General features: G+C 38.0%; 3 protein-coding genes across 5 annotated transcripts in view; 1 reads left to right on the top strand and 2 right to left on the bottom strand.

The window, feature by feature from the left end:
* brf1b (BRF1 general transcription factor IIIB subunit b) overlaps positions 1-5,686 on the bottom strand; it is a 58,973-nt gene extending 53,287 nt beyond the window's left edge. For both annotated transcript variants that reach the window (XM_079639139.1, XM_079639140.1), the window contains exons 1-2: positions 5,459-5,686; positions 4,653-4,853 (exon numbers count right to left, since the gene is read on the bottom strand). In XM_079639139.1, the coding sequence (XP_079495265.1) occupies positions 4,653-4,833 (181 nt within the window). In that variant the 5' untranslated portion in view covers positions 4,834-4,853; positions 5,459-5,686. The remainder of the gene's footprint in view (positions 1-4,652; positions 4,854-5,458) is intronic.
* A 220-nt stretch (positions 5,687-5,906) lies between these two features.
* xrcc3 (X-ray repair complementing defective repair in Chinese hamster cells 3) lies at positions 5,907-10,351 on the top strand. Of its 2 annotated transcripts, XM_079639150.1 has the most exons (8): positions 5,907-5,952; positions 6,233-6,312; positions 6,391-6,528; positions 6,603-6,815; positions 7,254-7,408; positions 7,489-7,701; positions 7,827-7,873; positions 8,864-10,346. In XM_079639150.1, the coding sequence occupies exons 2-8, from the start codon at positions 6,258-6,260 to the stop codon at positions 9,093-9,095; spliced, it is 1,053 nt and encodes a 350-aa protein (XP_079495276.1). In that variant the 5' UTR covers positions 5,907-5,952; positions 6,233-6,257; the 3' UTR covers positions 9,096-10,346. The 2 variants fall into 2 exon arrangements, with proteins under 2 accessions (XP_079495276.1, XP_079495275.1); XM_079639149.1 differs by lacking the exon at positions 5,907-5,952 and having other exon boundaries at positions 6,126-6,312; positions 8,864-10,351.
* Positions 10,352-13,438: 3,087 nt separating this feature from the next.
* The window catches only part of LOC307012617 (uncharacterized protein), a gene marked incomplete at its 5' end in the record, with an annotated part of 24,374 nt that continues 15,410 nt past the window's right edge, over positions 13,439-22,402 (bottom strand). Inside the window, one exon of the mRNA XM_079639499.1 lies at positions 13,439-13,657. Coding sequence (XP_079495625.1) covers positions 13,572-13,657 — 86 coding nt within the window. The 3' untranslated portion in view covers positions 13,439-13,571. The remainder of the gene's footprint in view (positions 13,658-22,402) is intronic.

Here is a 22,402-nt window from a genome sequence, read left to right as displayed (position 1 = left end):
TGACACCTACCGGTTGCCAATGTCTATTGCACTTCACTCTACACAAGTGTTCCTATTAGCAACCAAAAGAGATTGATTGACACCCCTGAGACTGATAACCAAGTATACTGATAAACAAGGAAACTCAGGAGAGTGAGGGGACGATACAAATGAACCAGAACAGTATTTCGCTTTGCCTCTATGTAAAATATTGCGCAATTATACATTTCTCTAGCTAATGCTTTGGTCAAATCATGGCACTGAATGTTCGCTTCGTAATTGTGAATATACAAAACTATTACATATCAAATCACAAAACTGACATGCTGAATTTATGATATTCCACACATTTCTCTTCCTTTGAATGGGATTAAGATTAAGCCAGGATTAGGCCTTAGTTTAGTAAGGATAAATAGTTTTTATAAACATGCCTTGGGAAAAAAACATTACTGGTATGCATCTTGAGACCATAAATGGCTTAAGATATATTTTAAGATATGCCAGTGCAAGTTGCTTTCAGTTAAAACAGCTCAAACGTGCATTTTAGTGTGGGACTATAGGCTTAAGACTTGTCTGTGAAACCAGGGGAATATGTTTTAATCCTGATATCAGTGCATATTTTTAAGTTGAAAATGTAGTGCATATCATTAGTGAGGATCATACATCCATGTGTGGCTACAACGTAAACGGACGTGCGTCTCTGAGGGCTTCCTGTATCTCCTGCCACACCCAAAACCAGGCAAGACTTATTATTTATTGGTTAGTTCTAGAACTATCATATCTAGAAGTCTTGCATATGCTATATTTCTTATAATACTGTTTTCTGTTGTACGATGTCTTGTAGAATGACAACAACTTTTTAAGCTGAATGTTGCTTTGACTGACCATAAAGGGAAAGAGAATACATTCTCTCTCTCTGAGACCTGTACGCTGCTGGTTGACTGGTCTGTGAAAGAGATCCTCTGTGAAAACAAAACTACATATACCGGTATTCAAGATTTTGTGAGGCCAGCAATATAAATCCTCTCTGGTGTGCAGCAGTGTTATTGTTAACTAAAACTATTAAAAATTGTTCACTTTAATTTAAATCAAATATAAACGTTGGATGAAAAAAACGTGTCAACTACACTGTAAAACAAAGTTGCTGCCTTAAATTAAGTACAATCAACTTGGATATTTAAGTAATTTCAAAAAATTGAAAGTCTTGTATAGGCCTACCTTATCAAAAAAGTAGAAAATTGCTTAACTTTAGTTAAAGTTAAAGCAATGTAAAAACATATGTTTTCATAACTTATTGATCATATTTTTTTACAGTGGAAATTAAATAAAATGTCATAAAACTGAAATATAAATTAAAGCTAAATATAAAAACAAAATAAAAATGACAAAAAAAATTTTTTTTTAAATATAAACGCTAAATCAAAATATGAATAAGTGCCATGAATACCGGTAATACTAAAATGGTATGCAGCTGTATTCAACATTATCTGGTGTTCTCTGAACTAAGTGACGGTAGTGAGAGATACACCCTGCACATCTGATAACCGCACTGCTGAAGAAGCCTGTCTGGCTCCTCTTCTACGGTTTGAATTTCTCATTGTTAGCTCTGTATCTCCACTTGTCAGATCCCAGCGATCTGCCATCTCTGAGTGGCAGATAATGTTCCTGAATCAGGCACGCTTGGATGCGATGTCTATCTCTGATGCCTGGCGAATGGGATACACGGTTGATTCCACTCCACAAAGGGTGGTCTTTCGCTCTGCCTACAATCAGCCATATTCAACAGTCATAGCAGGTGAAATTAAAATTAAAGGGATTGTTCACCCCAATATGAAAATTCTGTCATTATTTACACATCCTGTTGTTTTTCCAAACCTGCATGATTCACTTTATTTAGTGGAACACAAAAGAAGATATTTTAAAAAATGTATTACCCCACTCGTGATTTCTTTAATCTGTTACATGTCTTGAAAAAGGCGGTGATGGCTGACAAGTAGCTAAATGGGACTACAAAGGCTGTCGAGGAGATTAAACTTCATCACGCTGGACAGGTAAACTCAGTTCGCTTTTACAGACTCGTTATGCTTATATTTGTGGTCTTATAAACTTATCAAAAATGTTTTGGGTTGGCAGTGGTTCAGTGGTTCACGTAGGTTGTCTACAAACCAGAAGGTTGGTGGTTCTATCCCCGGTTCTACCTGACCAAGTGTCGAGGTGTCCATGAGCAAGACACCTAACCCCAGCTCCTCCTGATGAGCTGCATGGCTGACACCGCCGTTGGTGTATGAACGGGTGAATGTGAGGCTACATGTAAAGCGCTTTGGTGGCCATGGGTCTGTTAAAGCGCTATATAAATGCAGTCAAGCGACCGTGGTGTAATTTGTTTGTAATATTCAACAATATTATTGATCTGCCTTACTTAAGGTGGACGATGACGCAATTTTCTTCTAGAAACAAACTTTGTTGTATTATTTTCATGTTATCACTTTGAAGCTCCTTTGATAAAATCTGTATTATAAAAAGCGCTATATAAATAAAGGTGACTTGACTTGTAGCCTTAGGCTTTTTACTTCTGGCGACTGAATTCAGGCTTCAAAATTCAGAAAAGTTGTGTTAATCTGTAATAATTATCAAAAACATGCAAGTATCATAAACTTTTGTTGATCACAGAGCTTGTTTTTAGGGATAATACAAAAGCCTATGGAAAAATCCTATTGTGTTTTTGTCGAGGGAACCAGTGTGATGCTAACTGCCGGTTGGCCTACAAAGTGACGTCATACCTGCACCACTCTATCTCTCAGGATTTTTAAAGGGATGCAATGCAATGGGTAGTGATGCTTGACACATCTGCGGCATGTATGATAGGTAACTCATTGGGCATGTTTAATTTCTGATGCATTATAGAACTGATTGTTGATGAACTATAAAATGTACAGTCTCTTTAATGTAAATAACAGCCGTATAGACGTTCAAGCTTCATAGGCCGTACTTTTCTCTCAGTCTTGTATCTATCAGCCCCTAGCTCAAGCCGTTACGGTTCCAGCATTCATTAAAGCTACACTGTGTAACTTTTTTAGTTTATTCTTAGCTAAAAACACTTAGTTCTTTCAAAAATATATGTGCTCATTAATGTATATTTACTTCGTTCAAGTAATAAAGTATTCTCGTGAGTGTATAATATGCCATTGAAAATACATACGGGTGAGGGGTTCGAATGTTGGTCGCCATGTTGCCCCTCCATCTTGAAAGTACATTAGCCAAAGAGGGACATACCCGTTAATTCAAGCTTCGCCTCTCCGCAATTCACGGGCACCGGCCCTGTTTTTATTTTTGCCTCTCCCTCTCCCTCGCACCTCCGTCACATCAGCTGATCTCTGCTCACGGAGAAAATGATATAGCCTAAAATGTAAACGTTGCCTTACGCTAGTGATGTCGTACAATATACAGAATAACGATAGCACTGATAAAAGTTACTTTACTAAGATTAGCTTGCATTCGTCTGGGAACCTGATAGCTGATGTTAGCAATGAAATGGTAAAAAACGAAAACATAAAACTATTATTCATTTTACATAGATGCCATAACCTATATGTTAACTGACAAATTAAATTACTGCAAATTATAATCGTTTTCTAAAGTAACCTCATCACTTGAAGGAATACTCATGGACGAGGTCGAACTGGAAGCCATGTTAATCTTGGACTACATTGGCCACCGTAGGAGTTAAAACGAAATCGGAATTGAGAGGAACAGAAACTAATATTCACCGGATGGTCATATACCTTTTCACCGCTAGATGGGAGTAAAAATCACACAGTGTAGCTTTAAGGAATAATAAGAGGTAGGCTAACTTTCCACTCCTGAATTATGCATAGTAGATTTAAGCAACATGCAGTATCATACAACAGTAAATTTAAGCAATTTATGTTAACAATTTGTTGTTAATCCAATGCTGAAACCACACATTCTTTCCTAGGATGCCCTAAAAATATGATTTCCCTGTTAAATAAATAGTTTATCCAAATTGTGAACTTTGCTTCATGTTATGTTGAGCCACTGGGCAGCAAGTGCAATGGGATATATTTTTTAATGGGTTAATAAGGCAAATGACAGTCGCAGGTGGAAAAGTCAAGCCCATTTAAATGAAGAGGTAACGTAGGTGTCCAGTCCTGTCATACTTTCTGCAGATCATTTGCTATAAGAATGTCAAAACTGCTTTTGCAAATGAAATGCACTGAGATCGCAAGCGGTCATTTAGGAATGAAATGTATAAAGCATTTGTATTGTATTGGAACGATGTTGTTTTAAGCTTTGTTGATTATGATCAATTTAAAAAAGGATAATTTTATGTAAAATTAATTAATTAATTGCATCCTGTTGATTACCAATTTCCACATTAACAGATCCAAATACTGAAATTCTAGACATCTATTTCTTTATTTGTATGAAAGAAATCAAGCAATACCTCATAATTTAAATTGTCTAAAAACTAAATATTGCCTTTAAGAATATTACCTGTTTACAATTCTTTTCCTATTTTAAGTGACGCATAATTCCCAAAAAATTGTCAGTATAAAAACAGGCTTGGCACTGGTGCCCCTCAAAACACAGGTGGATGATGGCCCTCATCCCAAACCTGTGTCCAGGCTCAATTAAAGTTGAACAACTCTTACCATCTGCAGATACAAACTGGCCAACTGCTGAAGACACCCCTCCGCTGTTTTCCACAAATTGGATCTCAGAAACGATGATATTATCCTCCAGAACCGAACCACAGGCTGTGCAGACCGCACTCCCCCGGGCTGGGTCTGTGTCGATGTCTGCTCCGCCACAGTTCTTACACTGACGACTCATACTGGCAGGAAGATTCAGACCTGAAGAAGACAACATGTACACCATTACTGAACAACAAACGTTTGGCAAACACACAAATCATCTACATCGTCGGTTTATTATCATTCGGACAGCATAATAATTAGATACTTCATAAAATTGTTCCATAACATGTAATTTGTTGTGAACGATATAATAGCCAAACTGCGTCCTAACCGGGATTAGAACTCGGGTCGCCGGCTTGCTAACGAAGCTGATATCCCGCTCTGCTACTCAACAGACTGCGCGCAAATGACACACAATGCTCACTTTAGACATTTTCATTATCGTTTATCACATCGTATTTTTTATATATTAGGATTCATTTCAAATTAGTATAATCTCTAATGTATATTTCTAGTATATATAAACCTTGCTAAGCTAATGTTTTGATATGATTTATATGTGAACATATGCTACAAAATGAAAAGCTAGCTTGCACAAGACCTGTATGATACGACCGTAAACATAATAACGTTACACAGATACACACAGCTCAATGTATCGCTTTATTTTTGTTTATTGCATAATATACATACGCGCATAAATATATAAGTAATTTTATGTTATGAACGTTAACGTTAGCCTTCAATAGCAAACCACTCACCAGTCAAAGGAAGTAAAGACTTGACTTAAGATCAAACAGTTTAAACCGGTATCCTCTAGTCCTGTTTATTGTTAGCTTTTCACATCAACTATTTAATTGGCAAGCAATGCATTTCATTGAGCAACATGTCTAGAAGTTATGTATAAATATCTCATTCGATCTAATAACACCATTAACAGTTACAGTTGAGACTTTCAACCAAGGCTTTTTTTCTACCCAACTGGATACGACATAATGGGCTGTTTTAAAAACTGAATATAGAGGGGTGACCACTATACAACAGTTCTTTGTTTAGATATTTTTATAGTTAATTTTACTAATATGAGCCCTTTATGACATACTAATTATTTTATGGAAATATTAATCATAAATCTATGTTCATTACAATCCCAGTTAATCAACTCAGTTAAACGTTTACACTCAAAACACCCCCATTTTTATGTGCACTGGGCCAGTGGCGGACCCCGGTCTTCAAGCGCGATAATATGAAGGGTGTGAGTTGTTATACTTTATTGCACTCTTTCTCTTATTGACTAGCTAAAATTAAGTATTGTTCGTTATATTTGTAGTCGTTCGTCTGTCCTTGAACTATAAATAAATTAAATTGTAATATAATAAAAATCGTCCATCGATTGGATAGATTTAAGACTTTGATTTTGACAGAATGTATGACATGTTGACCAGGAAGTAAATGGTGTGCTGTTCAAAATGTGAGCTGAGAGGTTTAGTGGGTTAAAATCATTTTTAAAACGTTATTTTGTTAACGTTGCACAGTTTAAATGGAGATTCGCGTGATGTGATGGAGTGGGAACAATTTGAGCTAAATCCAAGGATTATTGCTGCTGTTAAAAAAGGTTGGCAAGAAATCCCGCTCGAGCACATTCAGTCTAAAGTTGAATTCGCTTCTTGTTTAATGTTGTTTTATTCTTTAGCCAACTTCAGATCATCGAAGGAGATCCTCTGTGTGTCTGGTCCAGATCTGCAGAGACTGACGCGCTTGTCAAAGACTGATGTTCTGCGCCTTCACTGTGCAGTAGCAGCCGCTGTGCGCAAGACCAGCCCGGTCACAGGTGGCCTTCATCTATTACTGCAACTGGGAATCAGCTATTTTTGAAGCAAAACTCTTATTGTAATGTATTCCCAGCTCTGCAGCTGATCCGGGGAGAATGTCCTGTTTTGGAGCCCGGACACAGGCTGTCTTTAGCCTGCCCCGTTCTGGACGGTCTGATGCGCGGTGGTCTCCCGTTACGAGGAATAACAGAGCTGGCAGGAGAGAGTGCTGCTGGGAAAACTCAGTTTTGTTTGCAGCTTTGCTTGTCTGTCCAGTATCCAGAGGAAAACGGAGGCCTGAACTCCGGTAAAGACACGAAGCCTCTTTATTAACTAAATTTCTACCCAATAAAATAAGTATAAATTCTAATGTCCAATACTATAGTTAAAATGCCCTCATATAGGCTATCCAGGTTTTCCAAGACTGGAAATGTTGGTTCTTCCATTAATCTTCCATGATTAATCCATGGTTCAATAACATAAAAAAAAAATCTTGATTTTTCTCCTAGTGAGGCCCAGTCCTCTAATTGAGAACCACTGCTTAAGACCATTTTCATTACAACTATCATAAATGCGTCAAATAGACATTTATTTCATTATGTTGTCAAATCTGAACACAAGATATATCGTCTGAAACTCTAGTGGCAACCTGTGAGATTACTGGGGTAGAAGAAGAAAGTAATCGTTTTGATAAATCTCTGGTGAAATGCTGTTTTAAATCACATTTGATATGGTCATTTAACAGGCGCCGTTTATATTTGCACTGAGGACTCTTTCCCCATCAAACGACTGCGGCAACTCATTACCCAGCAGTCCCGGCTCAGACCGGATCTGCCTCCAGCTCTGATCCACAGCCGGCGTTTAACTGACAGTGTCTACATCGAGCATGCATCTGACCTGGTGAGTGAGACTGGCAAAAACTCCTCTTAACAAGTTAATAACCATTAGAAAGGTATGAATGCTGGTGCATGTGTGAGCAGGAGGCTCTGCAGGCGTGCGTGTCTCAGCGCGTGCCTGTGCTGCTGAAGCGAGGTCTGGTCAGACTGGTGGTGGTGGACTCCGTGGCTGCTCTGTTTCGCAGTGAGTTCCAGGCCGATGAAGCTGTACAGAGGTCACGTCACCTGCTGGCTTTTTCCAGTACGCTCCACCGCCTGAGTCATGCATATGGTGCACCTGTAGTCTGCGTCAACCAGGTCAGACCGCCATCTGATTTCTAACACGTAATCCGATATTATACCATATGTGCTGTATAGACCTTATCATTTGAATTGAAATAACACAGAAATAGTTCTCACTGTATGATATTTATCCGTTCCAGGTTACAGATGTTATGGACGGCCCAAATCCCGGGAGGTGTGACTATGGGTGAGTGTGTTTGTGTCAGTATAATTTCATTAACGTTTAAATGGAAATTTTGTTTAACAAACTTAGAGAGGACAATCAAAAATTTGTATATGAGATTTATTTCAATTAGCCTACTTACTCTATGAATCAAAAAGTCAAATCCCATAATGCCGCTAAAAAATATATATATGTGATGTGCTTGCCTTGTATTATGATCATTGTTCATTAAACTCAAGCCTTCACTTAATCAATATTAACCAATATAGACATATTTATTCAAATCACCTGAATCATTAGGCAGTGTAGCCTATTTAAAATCAGAATCCCTCAAATAAAATTGACCCAACACAATTCAGCATACATCAAGCAAGGTATTGTTGTTAATTCATTACCACTGCTTTTGTATCTGGGTTTGAATGTGCTTCTCTTGTATGAAAAGTACATGTACAGACATGCCAGGTGGCAAAATCACACCTAAAGTGTACCAACAACTGCATTATTTAAGGGTATTCTATGCATTAGGATATTGACATAGGATCTGTTGCTGTAAAGTTATTTTCATTCATAATGGTTCCCCTTTAAACCGGCATAAAATTACATATTAGGGGAAAATAGCCAATTGATAACTGGTACTGTAGTATAACAAGCCTAATTGTTATATGGCAATTTGACATGGCCTATACAAAACTTTTCAAAATCCAAAATCCATGTGTGGACATTTATCTAAGCCTGTTGTGATCGTGTGATCAAGAAAGGTCAAATTAAATTATTTTGTTTTCCGCTCCAGATATACAATAAAATAATGTACAATTTAAAATGTAACATTAACATGACAATATTTGAACATAGCCTTTGTAAAAATATAAAGCAAAACATAGGCTAAATATGCAAAAAATATTATTATATTACTTTTATTTGACTTGTCCCTCACAACCCTAGTAATTACAAAACTGGACATAAGCTTTTTTTTGAAAGCTCTCTAATAAGTCTTCTATATATTTATGTACACAGGCTGGTGGGCAGTAAGGTTCTTCCTGCATTGGGCATTGCTTGGGCCAACCAAGTGATGGTGAGACTCATGCTTACAAGAGTGGCAGGACAAGTCAAATCAGACAGCCGAAGTTGTGCTCCACGTAAATTAGAAGTGGTCTTCGCCCCACACCTCCCTCGAGCGAGCTGCCTGTGTGGGGTTTGGGAGGAAGGAGTGAGAGGGATCCCCGATGACGCTCTTCATGATGAATGATCTGCAGATGGAGGAGACTACATTCACCTCAGTATGGCAGTTAGCAGCTGCTAATGGACACACATGTTTTTAAAGCACATTTAAATGTTTTTGTTAGTAATGGCAACATTTTTACCATTTGAAATTAATACACATTATTATTAATATAAAATTCTCACAGGTATTATGTGCAAATAATTTTGTGAAATAACCCTATTTTATAATAGTTTTACATTTTTATTATTATTATGACACTGAATATGTTTTCCTTATGTATACCTGTATGTTGTTACAGTTTTCATACAAAAAGAGTTCCAATGCAGCAATAAGCAAGTTGAATAAAGGCTAATCACTGCCTGACAGCCGCCCTTGAAGAGAACAAGCTGGGGGTTTTTTTTCTCCTACTACAAAGTTTCGGGCCATGGTGTGTCCCAGTCGTAAAACCTAACCGTGAAAGGGACATTGTAAAAAATTTATTTTGAAATTTCTAGTTTATTTATCCCAATCTATTTGGGGGAAGGGGAACATACAATAAAATGTAAATGGAGATGGTAAAAGTACAGATTTGACAAAATAAATAAATAAAATAAAGTTAAAAACAGTGGCAACCATTTTCCGATCCTCTGTTTTGTTTTGTCATTCTATCAGCATTTCTTCTATGTTTGGGACCTTTTAAAATTCACCTGTGACTCTGAGTTCTGACCAGCAGAGGGGGCTAAGATCCAACAAAACTACATGTCACATCTAGCATATGGGATTGCCATAATAGATTATCTAATTAATAGAGATCATCTAATCCTGAAGTTGAGAGCAGTAATCTGTGGCACATGAAATAAACATGTATTATTTAAAAAATCAGATTGCTGTACTTGTTTTATGTCTGATATGTTTAACTGGTTAGCAGAGCCAGCATATACTGTTTGAAAAGTAGAATTTTAAATAATTTTCTTTATGTTAATATATTTAAAATATATAATGTATTCCTGTGATGGCAAAGTTGCATTTTCAGCATCTTTACTCCAGTCTTCAGTGTCACATGATCCTTCAGAAATCATTCTAATATGCTGCGTTGATGCTTAAGAAACATTTATGATCATTATCAATGTTGAAAACAATTGTGCTGCTTAATATTTTTGTGTATTAGAAAGCTCAAAATAACAGCAGTTAGCCTACTAAGTAGAAATCTTGTGTAACATTATAAATGTCTTTACTGTCCGTTTTAATCAATTTAATGCATCTTCGCTGAATAAACATTTATTTAACATCTTTCCGACACCAATCTTTTGAACGGATTTTTTTTTACCAGTGCCCAATTAGTTTAAAGTGCTCTTATTTTCCGCTCTGCTGCCTTTCACATCACATTATAAATAAATTGATGTTTGATGCAAACACTGAGGGCCAAACCATACTGCAGATGTGTGAAAACCCCTGAGTCATGCAACTCCATTTCATACGGTAGCCTACTATTTTATTACTATCATTTATTTTTATTTTGGAGCATACGTCGTCTTAAGTTGCACATTTCAAGATGTCTCTGTCTGCAAACAAAAGTGCAAAAATGCCTGGCAGTGATTAAAGTCCAGCTACACAGAAGAGTTTTTGGATAGGCCTATAATCCTTTCAAGCTACTTAACACATACTCTCACACTCACACACACACATACGCAATGAGCGAGTCCCTTTATCAACATCGGAAACCCGAATGTTAGCGCACTGCACACACAAACAAACGCACTCATTTGCAACCAAATGCTGTGAACAACCACACATGCCTTTGAGCCCGTCCTGTCACCATGGCGACAATCACATGGGCTTGTCTGTCCCAGATTGTTTGACCACCCCCACCCTCAGGAAGACAAGTACCTCTCCATCCATCGCACTGCAACGTCAACTCAACCCCCATCCCCTGCTACAAACACACACATTTTCCTCTTTCCACTCAGCTGTTTACTGCTGCGCTGATGAAAACCTCGTTATGTAACTCTGCCAGTCCTAACGAGCTACACACACACACACAACCGCCCACATCTGCCACCGTCTGCAAAATGACCCAGAGCTGCTCACACTTCAGCTTGCCCACTTCAAGCAGCCGGATTCTGGTGTGTCATCGGGCAGGTTAGTATGCACCACACGTCTATTCGTCTCAGCCAGGGCAAAAAGAGAGACGGATGCAATGACTGCAGGTTACAAGGCAGTCTCTCTCTCTCTCTCTCTCTCTCTCTCTCTCTCTCTCTCTCTCTCTCTCTCTCTCTCTCTCTCTCTCTCTCTCTCTCTCTCTCTCTCTCTCTCTCTTTCTAAACATACGGCCATCTTGGGAACGAGAAGTGGAGGAAGAGAAAAAATGGATTCTTGTGTTGAGACCTGAGGAGGAAGAAATGTGGACATATTTGCTGAATATTATATTAGGCTAAGATAGAAACACAGCTGCAAAAACACAATGGTTACACACTATGACATATTAACACACACACACACACACACACGTTTCACTATATTAGTGAGGACATTGCATAGACTTCATTGAATTTTATACCAGGTTAATGCTATTTTCTATTGCCTAACCCAACCCCTACCATAGACATAGGGCTACCCAACACAGAAAAATGTGTTTTGGTCAAATTCTAAGCCTTTTTAAATGCCCTCACAGTCATCATAATATTTCACTATATAAGTGAGTAGCCACATTGTGTTCTTACAAGTATAGACAAATTATACTGTAGGCTACTGCACTATCTATATATCAAATAATTGCCCCCCTGGAATTAATATGTGTGTGTGTGTGTGTGTGTGTGTGTGTGTGTGTGTGTATTGTTTTGCACATCCAAACCCCAAATTGTGCTCATGCAAGAAGACAAAAAAAATAAAAAATAGTTGAATGAGATTTGGTCACATTTCAGTGTTTTCAAAGCTGTTTTTTTTTTCTCATAATAAAACTCTTTAAATTAGATTCACATTCAACAACACCCGCTTCCGAGACAGTAGATATATACGACAGCTCATTGCAGTGTCTGCAGCTCATGCCTATAGATTAGAATAACAAATATTAGACAACAGGTAAAACAACTTGAGTAATTCATAACATTCATTACGATTCATTTTTGCCCTCATTTGTTAAATCAGATGCATGCTCACTTTACTCAGACAGAAACAGCTTCTCTGGCAGGTTTGGGATCATTTGACTAAGGCAATTTCCTATTGCAGAATCTAATCACGTCCCAACTCCCATGCAAATGAGTCAGCTGCACTCCAAAACCACATATGTGCAAGAATGAGGGCACAAAGTATATATATGGTGAATATGAAAAGACATCGATTAGTACAAAAGTCAAAAATAAAAATGAGTCTGATGGCTTTTGTGGCAGGAAACAGGGAGCAGCTGGTCGGTTGCTAAGACGACCAGGATTAGTCCAGCGCCATTGGCCCTCAGCTGCACCGCAGACTCTTTCTCCAAGAGTCTTAACCCCAGACACATCCCACCATCCTTTATATCACATCATTGTTATCAAAATATACAAATGTTTCATGTAGCCTAATTCATGTAGCCTAATGCAGTCTGCGTACTACCTAAATTCAACTTGTCAACAAAATCGATGTATTAACAGAAACTGATAATAATTGGCATAAGAGGGAAATAAGATATATCAGTATTTCTATACATTGTAATAGGAAGCAAATGTAAACAAACAAAGAGAGGGAAGAACGGGAGAGTATGACGTCATATGTAGTGATGCAGGAGGGTGCAGTAGCGCAACCCCGCCACAGGGGGAGCAGTGAGTTTAAAATGAGACGAAATATCAATACAAACAGTTTTACAAGCTTTTTTATTTTGCTACTCGTTAAATTAGAGGCTTTAAAGAGCTGTAAAGAGCAAACACAAGTAAACTGAGCCATTTACTACTGTCTATATATAGTAGCCTATCTGTGACTGAAACACAGCTAGCATGACTTGACAAACAAGGCATTCTACCCTGTGTCAATCCAGACAAGATTCGACTTTACTAAAATAAGTCTGCATTAATATCGAACTGTTCTGTTGCTTTCTTTATTCATATTGCATTGGAAGAAAAAAAAATGAACCCTGCAGATCAGCAGACATGGCAATGCCATAGGGAGCAGGGATGTGAAGTCCTGACTGAGGGTATTGTGCAGTGGCAGATGAAACAGTTTGAGATACACAGTAGTTTTATTCAGAAAAGCAGGCTGGGTTGACCCGTTATGCAGATTTTTGTAGACAGAAGGTTTGCACTCTGAAACCCCCTTCACTGAACTAGGTCACACTTTGTCATGGAAGCAAAGAATTTCATTAAAAAGAAAAGAGCAACGAACAAACAATCATGTTTAATATACTGTCAACAACTTGTGCACGTTGGAGAAATAACTGACTTTGCTAATACTGAGTTCAGCATTTCTCAATAGTGCAATAGCTGAATGCTCTCTCCTTATAGCTTCCCCCTGCTCTCTGTCTTGTTCTCTATCATTGTCAGGCAAGACCAGACATCACTTCCAGAACGTTTTGGGAAGAATCCGTAATGAGACAGAGGCATTGTGGCAAGGAGGCATCTCCATGGTGACAGGAAACCAAGCTGGAAAACACACACAATAGTCAGCAGCAGTGGGAGGTAAATGTGAGAAACGTAGCAAACAAGTAAAACTGACGGTGAGCTTCAGAATTTCTTACACTGTGAAAATATAATTACTGTAAACAACTTCCAGATTATCAAGAGACATTGCTTCTGGGTCAATTACCGGTACTTTTTTTTTGGTCCGGAATTATTAATTTATTCACAAATACATCAAAAACACTTCATTTCAGTTTACCACTTCAATGATGAGCATGTTTTTAATGTATGAATTCAACAGAATGAATGATATACGCATTTACGTTCTGTCACGGTTGGATGAAGAAAAGCGCACAACTAAATGAGTAAAAAAAAAAAAAATCTTTATTAAATCCACAACGGAAAACTCAGGAGATTGTAGGAGAAAATGTAAACACAATCACTTTTAACATAGACAATACCGGACAAGATAACTGCGGGCTTAAAAATACTGAAAAGGAGTCATCAAAGTGAACAGAAACAGGTGTGTGGAACTATTTAACAACCAAGGAAACTGACTATGCAGTTACTGACTAAACTGGCAGGCAAAACAGAATATGCATATTAGAGTTCTGTATTAAAGTATTCTTTAATTATACTTGACCATTGCTACCTCTCTCTAACTCTTGTGAGAGCGACACGCACTACTCATTTGTGGAGCCAGGACTATTGTATAATATAATTAAAGCATAAAGCATAAGGTGAAAGAACATTTCAGATCAGTTTCTGTTTTTAGCCACGCCAGCATTGTCCTAGACTAACTGACTCCCTCCTGCCTGTTCCCAATAGTGTTATGTAAGCCTCTGAAATGTACCGATTTTTCATTTTTATTAGTCACATATCAAAATGACATTAGAAGTGAAGGGTGTCAGAAGCCCTGACATTACAATTGGGTTGCCATCTAGAAATACACCTCTGAACACATCTCACGACATACTTGCCTAATTTGACATTCATAAAAGAGGATAAATGTCGAAAATAAACAGCATGGTTGCGGTATTTAATTATCATATATAACGACAGTGTCTCTGGTGCACAGAGGTCATTTCAGGGTCACAAAGGTCATATCATTATTGAAAGACAATCACTGGGGTGCCATAAACTACAACATGACGACTGATGTACTGCATGAGCTAAAAAGACTCCAGGGCTCCAAATTAAATGGCCAGCATCCTTTATGTTTTAACTGTATTGGACTGTCCCTGTTCGTGTAGACTGATTGATTGTTCCCTGTGGAGCCTGACATCATGCTTTATATTCATTTGACCCATGGTAACCTTGGAGTATCCACTACAGTGTTCTGTCGTTTCTCCTCTGTTTTCTATTCTTACGCATTTTGTCCTTCTTCTGTTCTTTCTACTTTGAATAATACCTTCTGTTCTAAATGACCCGGGGACAGAGCACAAAAATCTGCAAACACATCAGAGACCATCTGTGATGTCTGAGTCTTATGTATATTATTATGTTTGGTGAAGGTTACACCTGGAGGATAAGCTCCTGTTATAGTAAAAAAAAATTATTAAACATTTACTCGCTCACATGTCATTTGAAAACCTTTCTTTCTTATGTGGAACACAAAAGGGGCTGTTTAGCAGAATGTCCAAGCTGCTCTTTTCCATTCAATGAAGACATTCTGCTTAACCCTCTTTTTGCTTCTAACAAAAAACAAACTGTTTGATTACATAATTTTATGGTGAATCAAAGTGCTACTGCTACCTCACAAGCGAGGAAGAATTATACAGCAATAAAACGGATCGTCCTAACCTATACTCCACCATCAGACATTGATAGAAAGCTCATCCCATCTGCGTAAGAGCTCGTCTTAACTCCCCGAATAGAATGACATGCAGCCAAACTAACTGCAATGAGTCTAAGTAGATCTGACCATCAACCGGATGTTTACAAGCATTGGCCATGGCTGTAAGAAATCCTCCCCATAATTACACTCCCATTGAGAGTGAGTGTTTCTCTCATAGTAAGTCTCTCATAATCCTAATTACACACAATTACAAACAGGCACATCACTGCAGTCTGTTGCAGTCTGTGAGAGAGAATGACACAATGATGACCGTTAGTCAGGAATAAACCACCGGGCAACAATTCCCTCCTAGCAGCATCTTCTATTAATGTCAGGCTCAGGCTCCAAAAAAAAAAAAAAAATGGTAACACTATACAATATGGTTTCATTAGTTAACAATAGGTAACTACTTTAGTAAACACAAAATAAGAATGAATACTTCTACAGCATTTATGTATGTTATTGTTAACAAAGTTAGTGCACTGTGAACTAACATGAGCAAACAATGAACGACTGTATTTTTTATTAACTAACATTAAAGATGAATAAATACTGTAACAAATGTATTTCTCATTGTCAGTTCATGTTAGTTAATACATTAACTAATACTAACAAATGAGACCTTATTGTAACTTTCCAAGCACCAAATGGGAGTAAACATAGTTTTTGGTGAATAAGTTACTTGTCATAGGATTTGCAGCATAATTTATGGTTTTAGCAGAATTATTAGAATAACAAAGGGAAAAAAATAAAAAAATACTGTAATAATTAAACAAATAAATAAAACGAAATACAGTTTCATAGATAGACAGTAAAGACTTTAGCATTGTTACAAAAAAATATATTTAAAATAAATGCTGTTCTTTTGAACTTTCTATTCATTAAAAAATCCTGAAAAAAAAATATGTATCACGGTTTCCACAATAATAGTAAGCAGCACAACTGTTTTTACCATTGATAATAATGATAAACATTCCATGAGTAGCAAATCATCATATTAGACTGATTTCTGAAGGATCGTGTTACACTGAAGACTGGAGTAATGATGCTGAAAATTCAGCTTTGCATCAAAAATAACATTTAAATATATATTCAAATAGAAAACAGTTATTAACAGAGACTTCTTTCAAAAACATAAACTTCTTATTTTTTTTATCTTACCGACCCCAAACTTTTGAACGGTATAGATTCGGTACTAAAGCCCAAAATATATATATATATATATATATATTTTTCATTTTTTCATTTTAATGTGTTAATTAGGCCAGACAGATGAACCAGACAAAGTAACCAGTCACTAGTCAGTCATCCTGGGTCTAATCAATACCTATCCGGGTAGTGATGATAGTGTACCAGTCATTGTCACGGCCCATTTGTGACCCTGGACCAGTCCATTTTTTTTAAATTGAGGTTTATACTGAATAAATAAGCTTTCCATTGATGTATAGTTTGTTGGGATAGGATACTATTTGAAAATCTGGAATCTGGGGGAGCAAAAAAATCTAAACATTGAGAACAGCACCTTTAAAGTTCTCAATTTATGTTATTGATTGTGCAGCATTCCCTCACAAAAATAAATGTTTTATATATTTACGGTTGGAAATTTACTAAATATGTTCATGGAACATGATCATTACTTAATATCCGAATGATTTTTGGCATAAAAGAAAAATCGATAGTTTTGATCAGCTTTTGCCACAAATATACCCTTGCTACTTGTGACTGGTTTTGTGATCCAGGGTCTCATTTAGCAGGGGCCAAATGAGGGTATTTGAAGAGTGTGTAGGTTTTAGCAGTAGTTGCAATGAAGAGAAATTTGATTTCTGAATTTAAAAAAAACATCTATTTATTGATCAATATTTACTAGGAGTATTTTAAGCAACTAAAATAAAGGCTTGGGCTAAAAAGATAAAGTCATTTACAGTTTTCACACAGTTGCAGACTCAGAATCTGTTCTTCAGCTCACATCTATCAGTTTATGCATGCGTGTGCAGGGGTATCAAAAAGCTGTTAGAAAAAGTGAGAGAAATCCTTTGTGTCTGGAGTGAGAGCCACAAGAGGGAGTGAAGCAGACAGTCTGGACATCAAATCAGGAACATATTCTCATGGATAGAATGGTCTGCACCTTTCTGTACAGTTTTATGCCGCATGTACTGGTTTTGCAGCAATGCTGATTACAATATAGCTTAAAAAAGAGAAAGGTATTTATTCCACTTCACTGATCTAAAATCATTAGACTGACCCACAACAACACACAATTTATTGAGAAAGTTAATCGTTTTTTAAAGGCAAAGATAGAGTCATACACTAGTTTCCCTCAATTGCATTAAAGCGTTAATACAATAAGTAGTTTATTTTTTACCACACTGCACTGGGATTAAGAAATGTCAGAGATATTTAGGCAAGATAGACGAGGAGAGTATAAAGGGAAGGGAACCGAAGGAACCAAGCGGATGTTGAGGTATGAGTATTTTTATCATGAGTGAGTTTGTGTGAACATGTTTGAGTGAAGCATTGATAGGTGGATGTGAGTTTGACTGAACCTCTGACCTCTGGTATTATGCAACTGGGTCTGACTCACGGTCTTGCCTCAAGGGTTTGCGTGTTTGACACTTCAGGAAAGCACTGCAATAAGATACTTAGCATAATACAAACGTATATTCTCAGATACAGTATACTGTAGTGTATAACCATTGAAAAACATCTTTGAGCGGTATAAATAATTATTAAATTGGTAAAGTAATAAATTGAATGATAAAATTGGGTTTTGCACTTATTTTTGATTTGTTTCTATACAGTATTATTATTATTATTATTATTATTACACTGCTATACTTTGCTGATTATAAATTTAACATTAATAATTCATAGTGACAACACCAGGTGGACGACTGACGGAGACGAGGCCAATGGAAGTGGAGCACAGGGTGCAGACGACGAGCAGATGAGACCAAACGACACAGACGGCTTAGGAGACCAATGCAAAGCCGCAGTGACGAGCATCCGAGGTGGAGCCAGGGTGCCAGAGGACTGGGACTTGGAGCCGGAGGACCAAGTGGAGCCAGAGAGATGGTGGAGCCGGAGGGAGCCGAAGGGGTGAAGCGTAGCTGAAGGCCCATAAGTCTGTAGTGCAGGAAGGGTGACATCTGGCCAAGGCGAAGCTGGAGGGACAGAGACTAGGGAGCCCGGTGGAGCCGTGAGGATGATGGTCGCAGGTGGAGCGGAGGGAGGGAGGAGCCAAGGCGGAGCCAGGGCGGCGCCGAACCGGTCAACGGGTCCAGCGGCACTCTACTACGTGGAGCTGAAGACCGGAAAACCAGAGGCAATTCTCTCGAAATCCTCTCTGGGACCATTCACTGGAAGGCGTGCCTTGGACCAGCAGAAGGTCCGTTCACTGGAGGACCATACAAGGGAGTTTTCATATCTGGCATGCCTAACTCACTATCTGGACCGCTCACTCGTTATTAATACATAGAGTATAGGAAACACACAGTATATTTCTGATATATAAATGGACCATGGGCTCTGCCTCAGATGGGGGTTGAGTCTCACCTCAGTCTGGGAGTGTGGATAGGTGTTTGGAGGAGAACGTGACTCTGTGTTCTGACCCCTAAGACTGATAAACACAGTCCAGATGGGGACAGAGGGGCCGACAGAGGGAGCCCAGCAGGACTGGCCCGCACACCCTCAGTCAGATACCTCTCCAGTGTCCTCAATAACCCCTCTCGTCCTGCGAAGCGAGAAAACCCCCCCCATAAAATGGAAATATATTAATTTCTCAAAAGAACCTCACTACTGAAGATCTTAGAGGAGCATGGAGAATGAAAGCAGCAACTAACAGTATTGTCATGACTCATGATAAAGACTATACACAGCGATAGACGAGAAGTGATAAGAGCTCTTTAGAAGGGTGATAAAATGCTCTCTTTGTGTGATAAGTATATGTGATGAGTGCTAAATGTGTACACAGCCATCGGAGCATACAGAGCTAGTGCGCAGTTAAACATTTAATTTACATTTATTTTCTTATCAATGCTACTTCTGAGAAATGCTATTTTATACACAAAAAAAATATTACTAAAAAAATATATTAAAAAAATATATATTACAACAAAACAAAAAAATATGGTAAATAAAATTCTGTTCATATACTGTAAATTTTTTAAATGTTACTGACTATATAATAATAATAATTTTTTAATAATAATGGCTCTTTAAGGAACACGGTAATGCCTGCATTCGTGCATCCTGGTGTGATGATTTATGAAAAATGTCATGCCAAATAGATAACACCCCCCACTGCCAGTCCATCTGCACACGCAAGCATAGACACACATCCACATAGTGTTAAAGCTGTATTAATGCGATCTTTAGACATACACCGACCATCTGTCCATCATAAAGGCTACAGCCCATTTTCAATCTGTTTCCCCAACTCTAAGACATGTGATGAACTAAACATATCATGTGGAAGAGAGCTATAGCGTTACATAAGCCCTTGAATACTTGTGTAGAAGCTTGTGTAGTATCCATCTGTACCATTAAAGAGGAGTCTCTCCCTGTGGATGAATGTGCTGTTTCAGCTGGCTGGAAACTAAGGCGAGATTCGCAGTGCTGCATCCAGGGAGTTATTTCTGGCGTGCCTTGCTAACGCGCATTGCTGATGACTCTTTAATATGTCCTGTCACTAAGCCCTTTCCAGGAAGCTTTCTGAATCTTAGTCTTTAAAGAGAGAAAGGACATGTGTCACTTCGATTCCATTCTATTCTATCAAATAACCTATAAACTAAGACCTTTATAGCTTGATATTAATATAGCTTGAACATTTACACAATATAAAACATTTGCAGTATTTTATTTACTTATAAATTGCATTTGCATATCAGTGTTGTTGTCATGAAATGGTATGCAATAATAATATAGAGTGTCAATTATTTTATTTATTAAATGGATGCCGCCTTATTGGGACAATAAAGCCCTCCCTACCCTACAGTAACTTCTAACCCTAACCGATAAACAGTTTATTATTAAACACATTAAACACTATTGAAAAAAAAGCCTTTCCGATCAGATATGTGATGGGAAAAAGAAGTAGAGCGAGTTCGGCAAACACTATTGCTACTGTTGACAATCCATCGTCTTACGTAATTTTGTCTGCATGGCCCAACTAGACGTCGGTGGGCGGATTTAGTGTAAATAGCCTCTGCCGACAAGGTGGGCTATTTGCACTTAGTGTAATATAAACACTCGAATAAGGCATGTCGCACCAAACATGTCATCACAAGAGAAAACTGCTCTCATCAAGTGATTTCACAGGGTATGTAAGCAGAAAGAACAAAAGCGAGAGAGAGAGAGAGAGAGAGAGGAGAGAGAGAGAGAGGGAGGGAGGGAGAGAGAGAGGGGGGGGGGGGGGGGGGCAAAATGAATAAAACCTATACATAATTAAAGATGATATTTCCAGTCCTTACATAATTCAGATCATACATTAACCCGAGCAGAGTGCAGAGTCACCTTTCATCGCGTGCCCGATGGCAAGCCACATTTGTGCCAACAATCTAGTCCTGTACCTCCCCCTCCCCCCTCAAAAGCAGCTTATGGATTACAGCGAAAGCACTTGCAAACCATGTGTGACAAAACACTGTCTTAAACTAAAACACATTGTAGGTCAAGAATAAAAAAACGGCGGCCATTAAATAAATCAGCATGCATCTCAAATGCTATTTTCATATACAGTACGTTGTGCTGTTTTATTGTGTGTGTGTCCACCGATGGAACGAGGCTTTATGTAAGAAGATAAGGCAAGGTGAGCGGCTGACAGACCGGTGTTTTGTCTCCTGGCTGCACTGCAGACATCCCAATCTACTTTACTCTCACCTGAACACTAACGTGTCACATGTCAAAGTGACTAAGATCAGCTGTGCCGAACTTGCCACACGCCATCCGTGGATAAGCCACGCTGTGGGACTGAGAGGTTGCTTATGTCGTCATGTCTCCAGTCGTTTAGTCCACGTAAATCTCATCCCTGCAAGCTCGCGTTCATTTGCCTCGGCCCACATGCCCACATCTCAAAATCCAGTCAATAACCAATGCAGAGAACCAGCGCTAACATTGTTTCTTTTTCGATAAGCCATTACACTGATATGTGTCACACCACAGGAGATCTGTTGCTGCTAAATCATCACAATTTTAAACAGAATACAAATCAGTACAATCAGCACAAGTTTTTTTCCTAAATGGTTAAAAATAATGTACACTCATGAGATGAATCCAGTCATTAGCTTAATAAGAAGGGTTTAATTTTTAATGGATCACGTCTCCTTGTGGGGGGCAGTGTTAGCGTTAACTAAAATAAAAATTAAAAAACTACATAACAAAATTACTAATAAAAAAAAAAAAAAAAAAAAAAAGACAACTAAAACTTAAGTTGCGCATTTCCGCAATGGCATTAGAACGTATGTAATATGACTTTTACTTTTGCATGATACTGAATCCACACCTCTGAAAAACTATAGCTTTAAGATGCTGATCTATTATTGTCATGGTCATTTAGACAGGAAGTGCCTCTCAAGCAGACAGGGAAGTGAAAATGGTATATGGTGAGTGAGACTACAAGTCAGTACTGAAGAACTCAACAGATGTAACACATTCATTCCCAAACCCTTAATCCCATTACTGCAACATCAGATCAGCAGATCAGATCAGTCTTCTGTTCCACTGGTAGGGAGGAAGACTCTGCTCATGAACACTCATGGAAACCCTAATAAATATTGTTAATACATATGAGAGATATGAGCAACATTATATTATGATTATAATTTCATTCAACTATATATAATAATGTCAGCTGTCTATCCTTTTTTGTGAGAAATTATGTTGCGTGATGACTGTTAGAACTTGGACAAAGACACAATGCTACTGATTATCTTTGACTT

This window comes from Phoxinus phoxinus (assembly GCF_949152265.1).
Source record: "Phoxinus phoxinus genome assembly, chromosome: 16".
NCBI lineage: Eukaryota > Metazoa > Chordata > Actinopteri > Cypriniformes > Leuciscidae > Phoxinus > Phoxinus phoxinus.
This window is presented reverse-complemented; position numbering and strand designations above follow the sequence as displayed.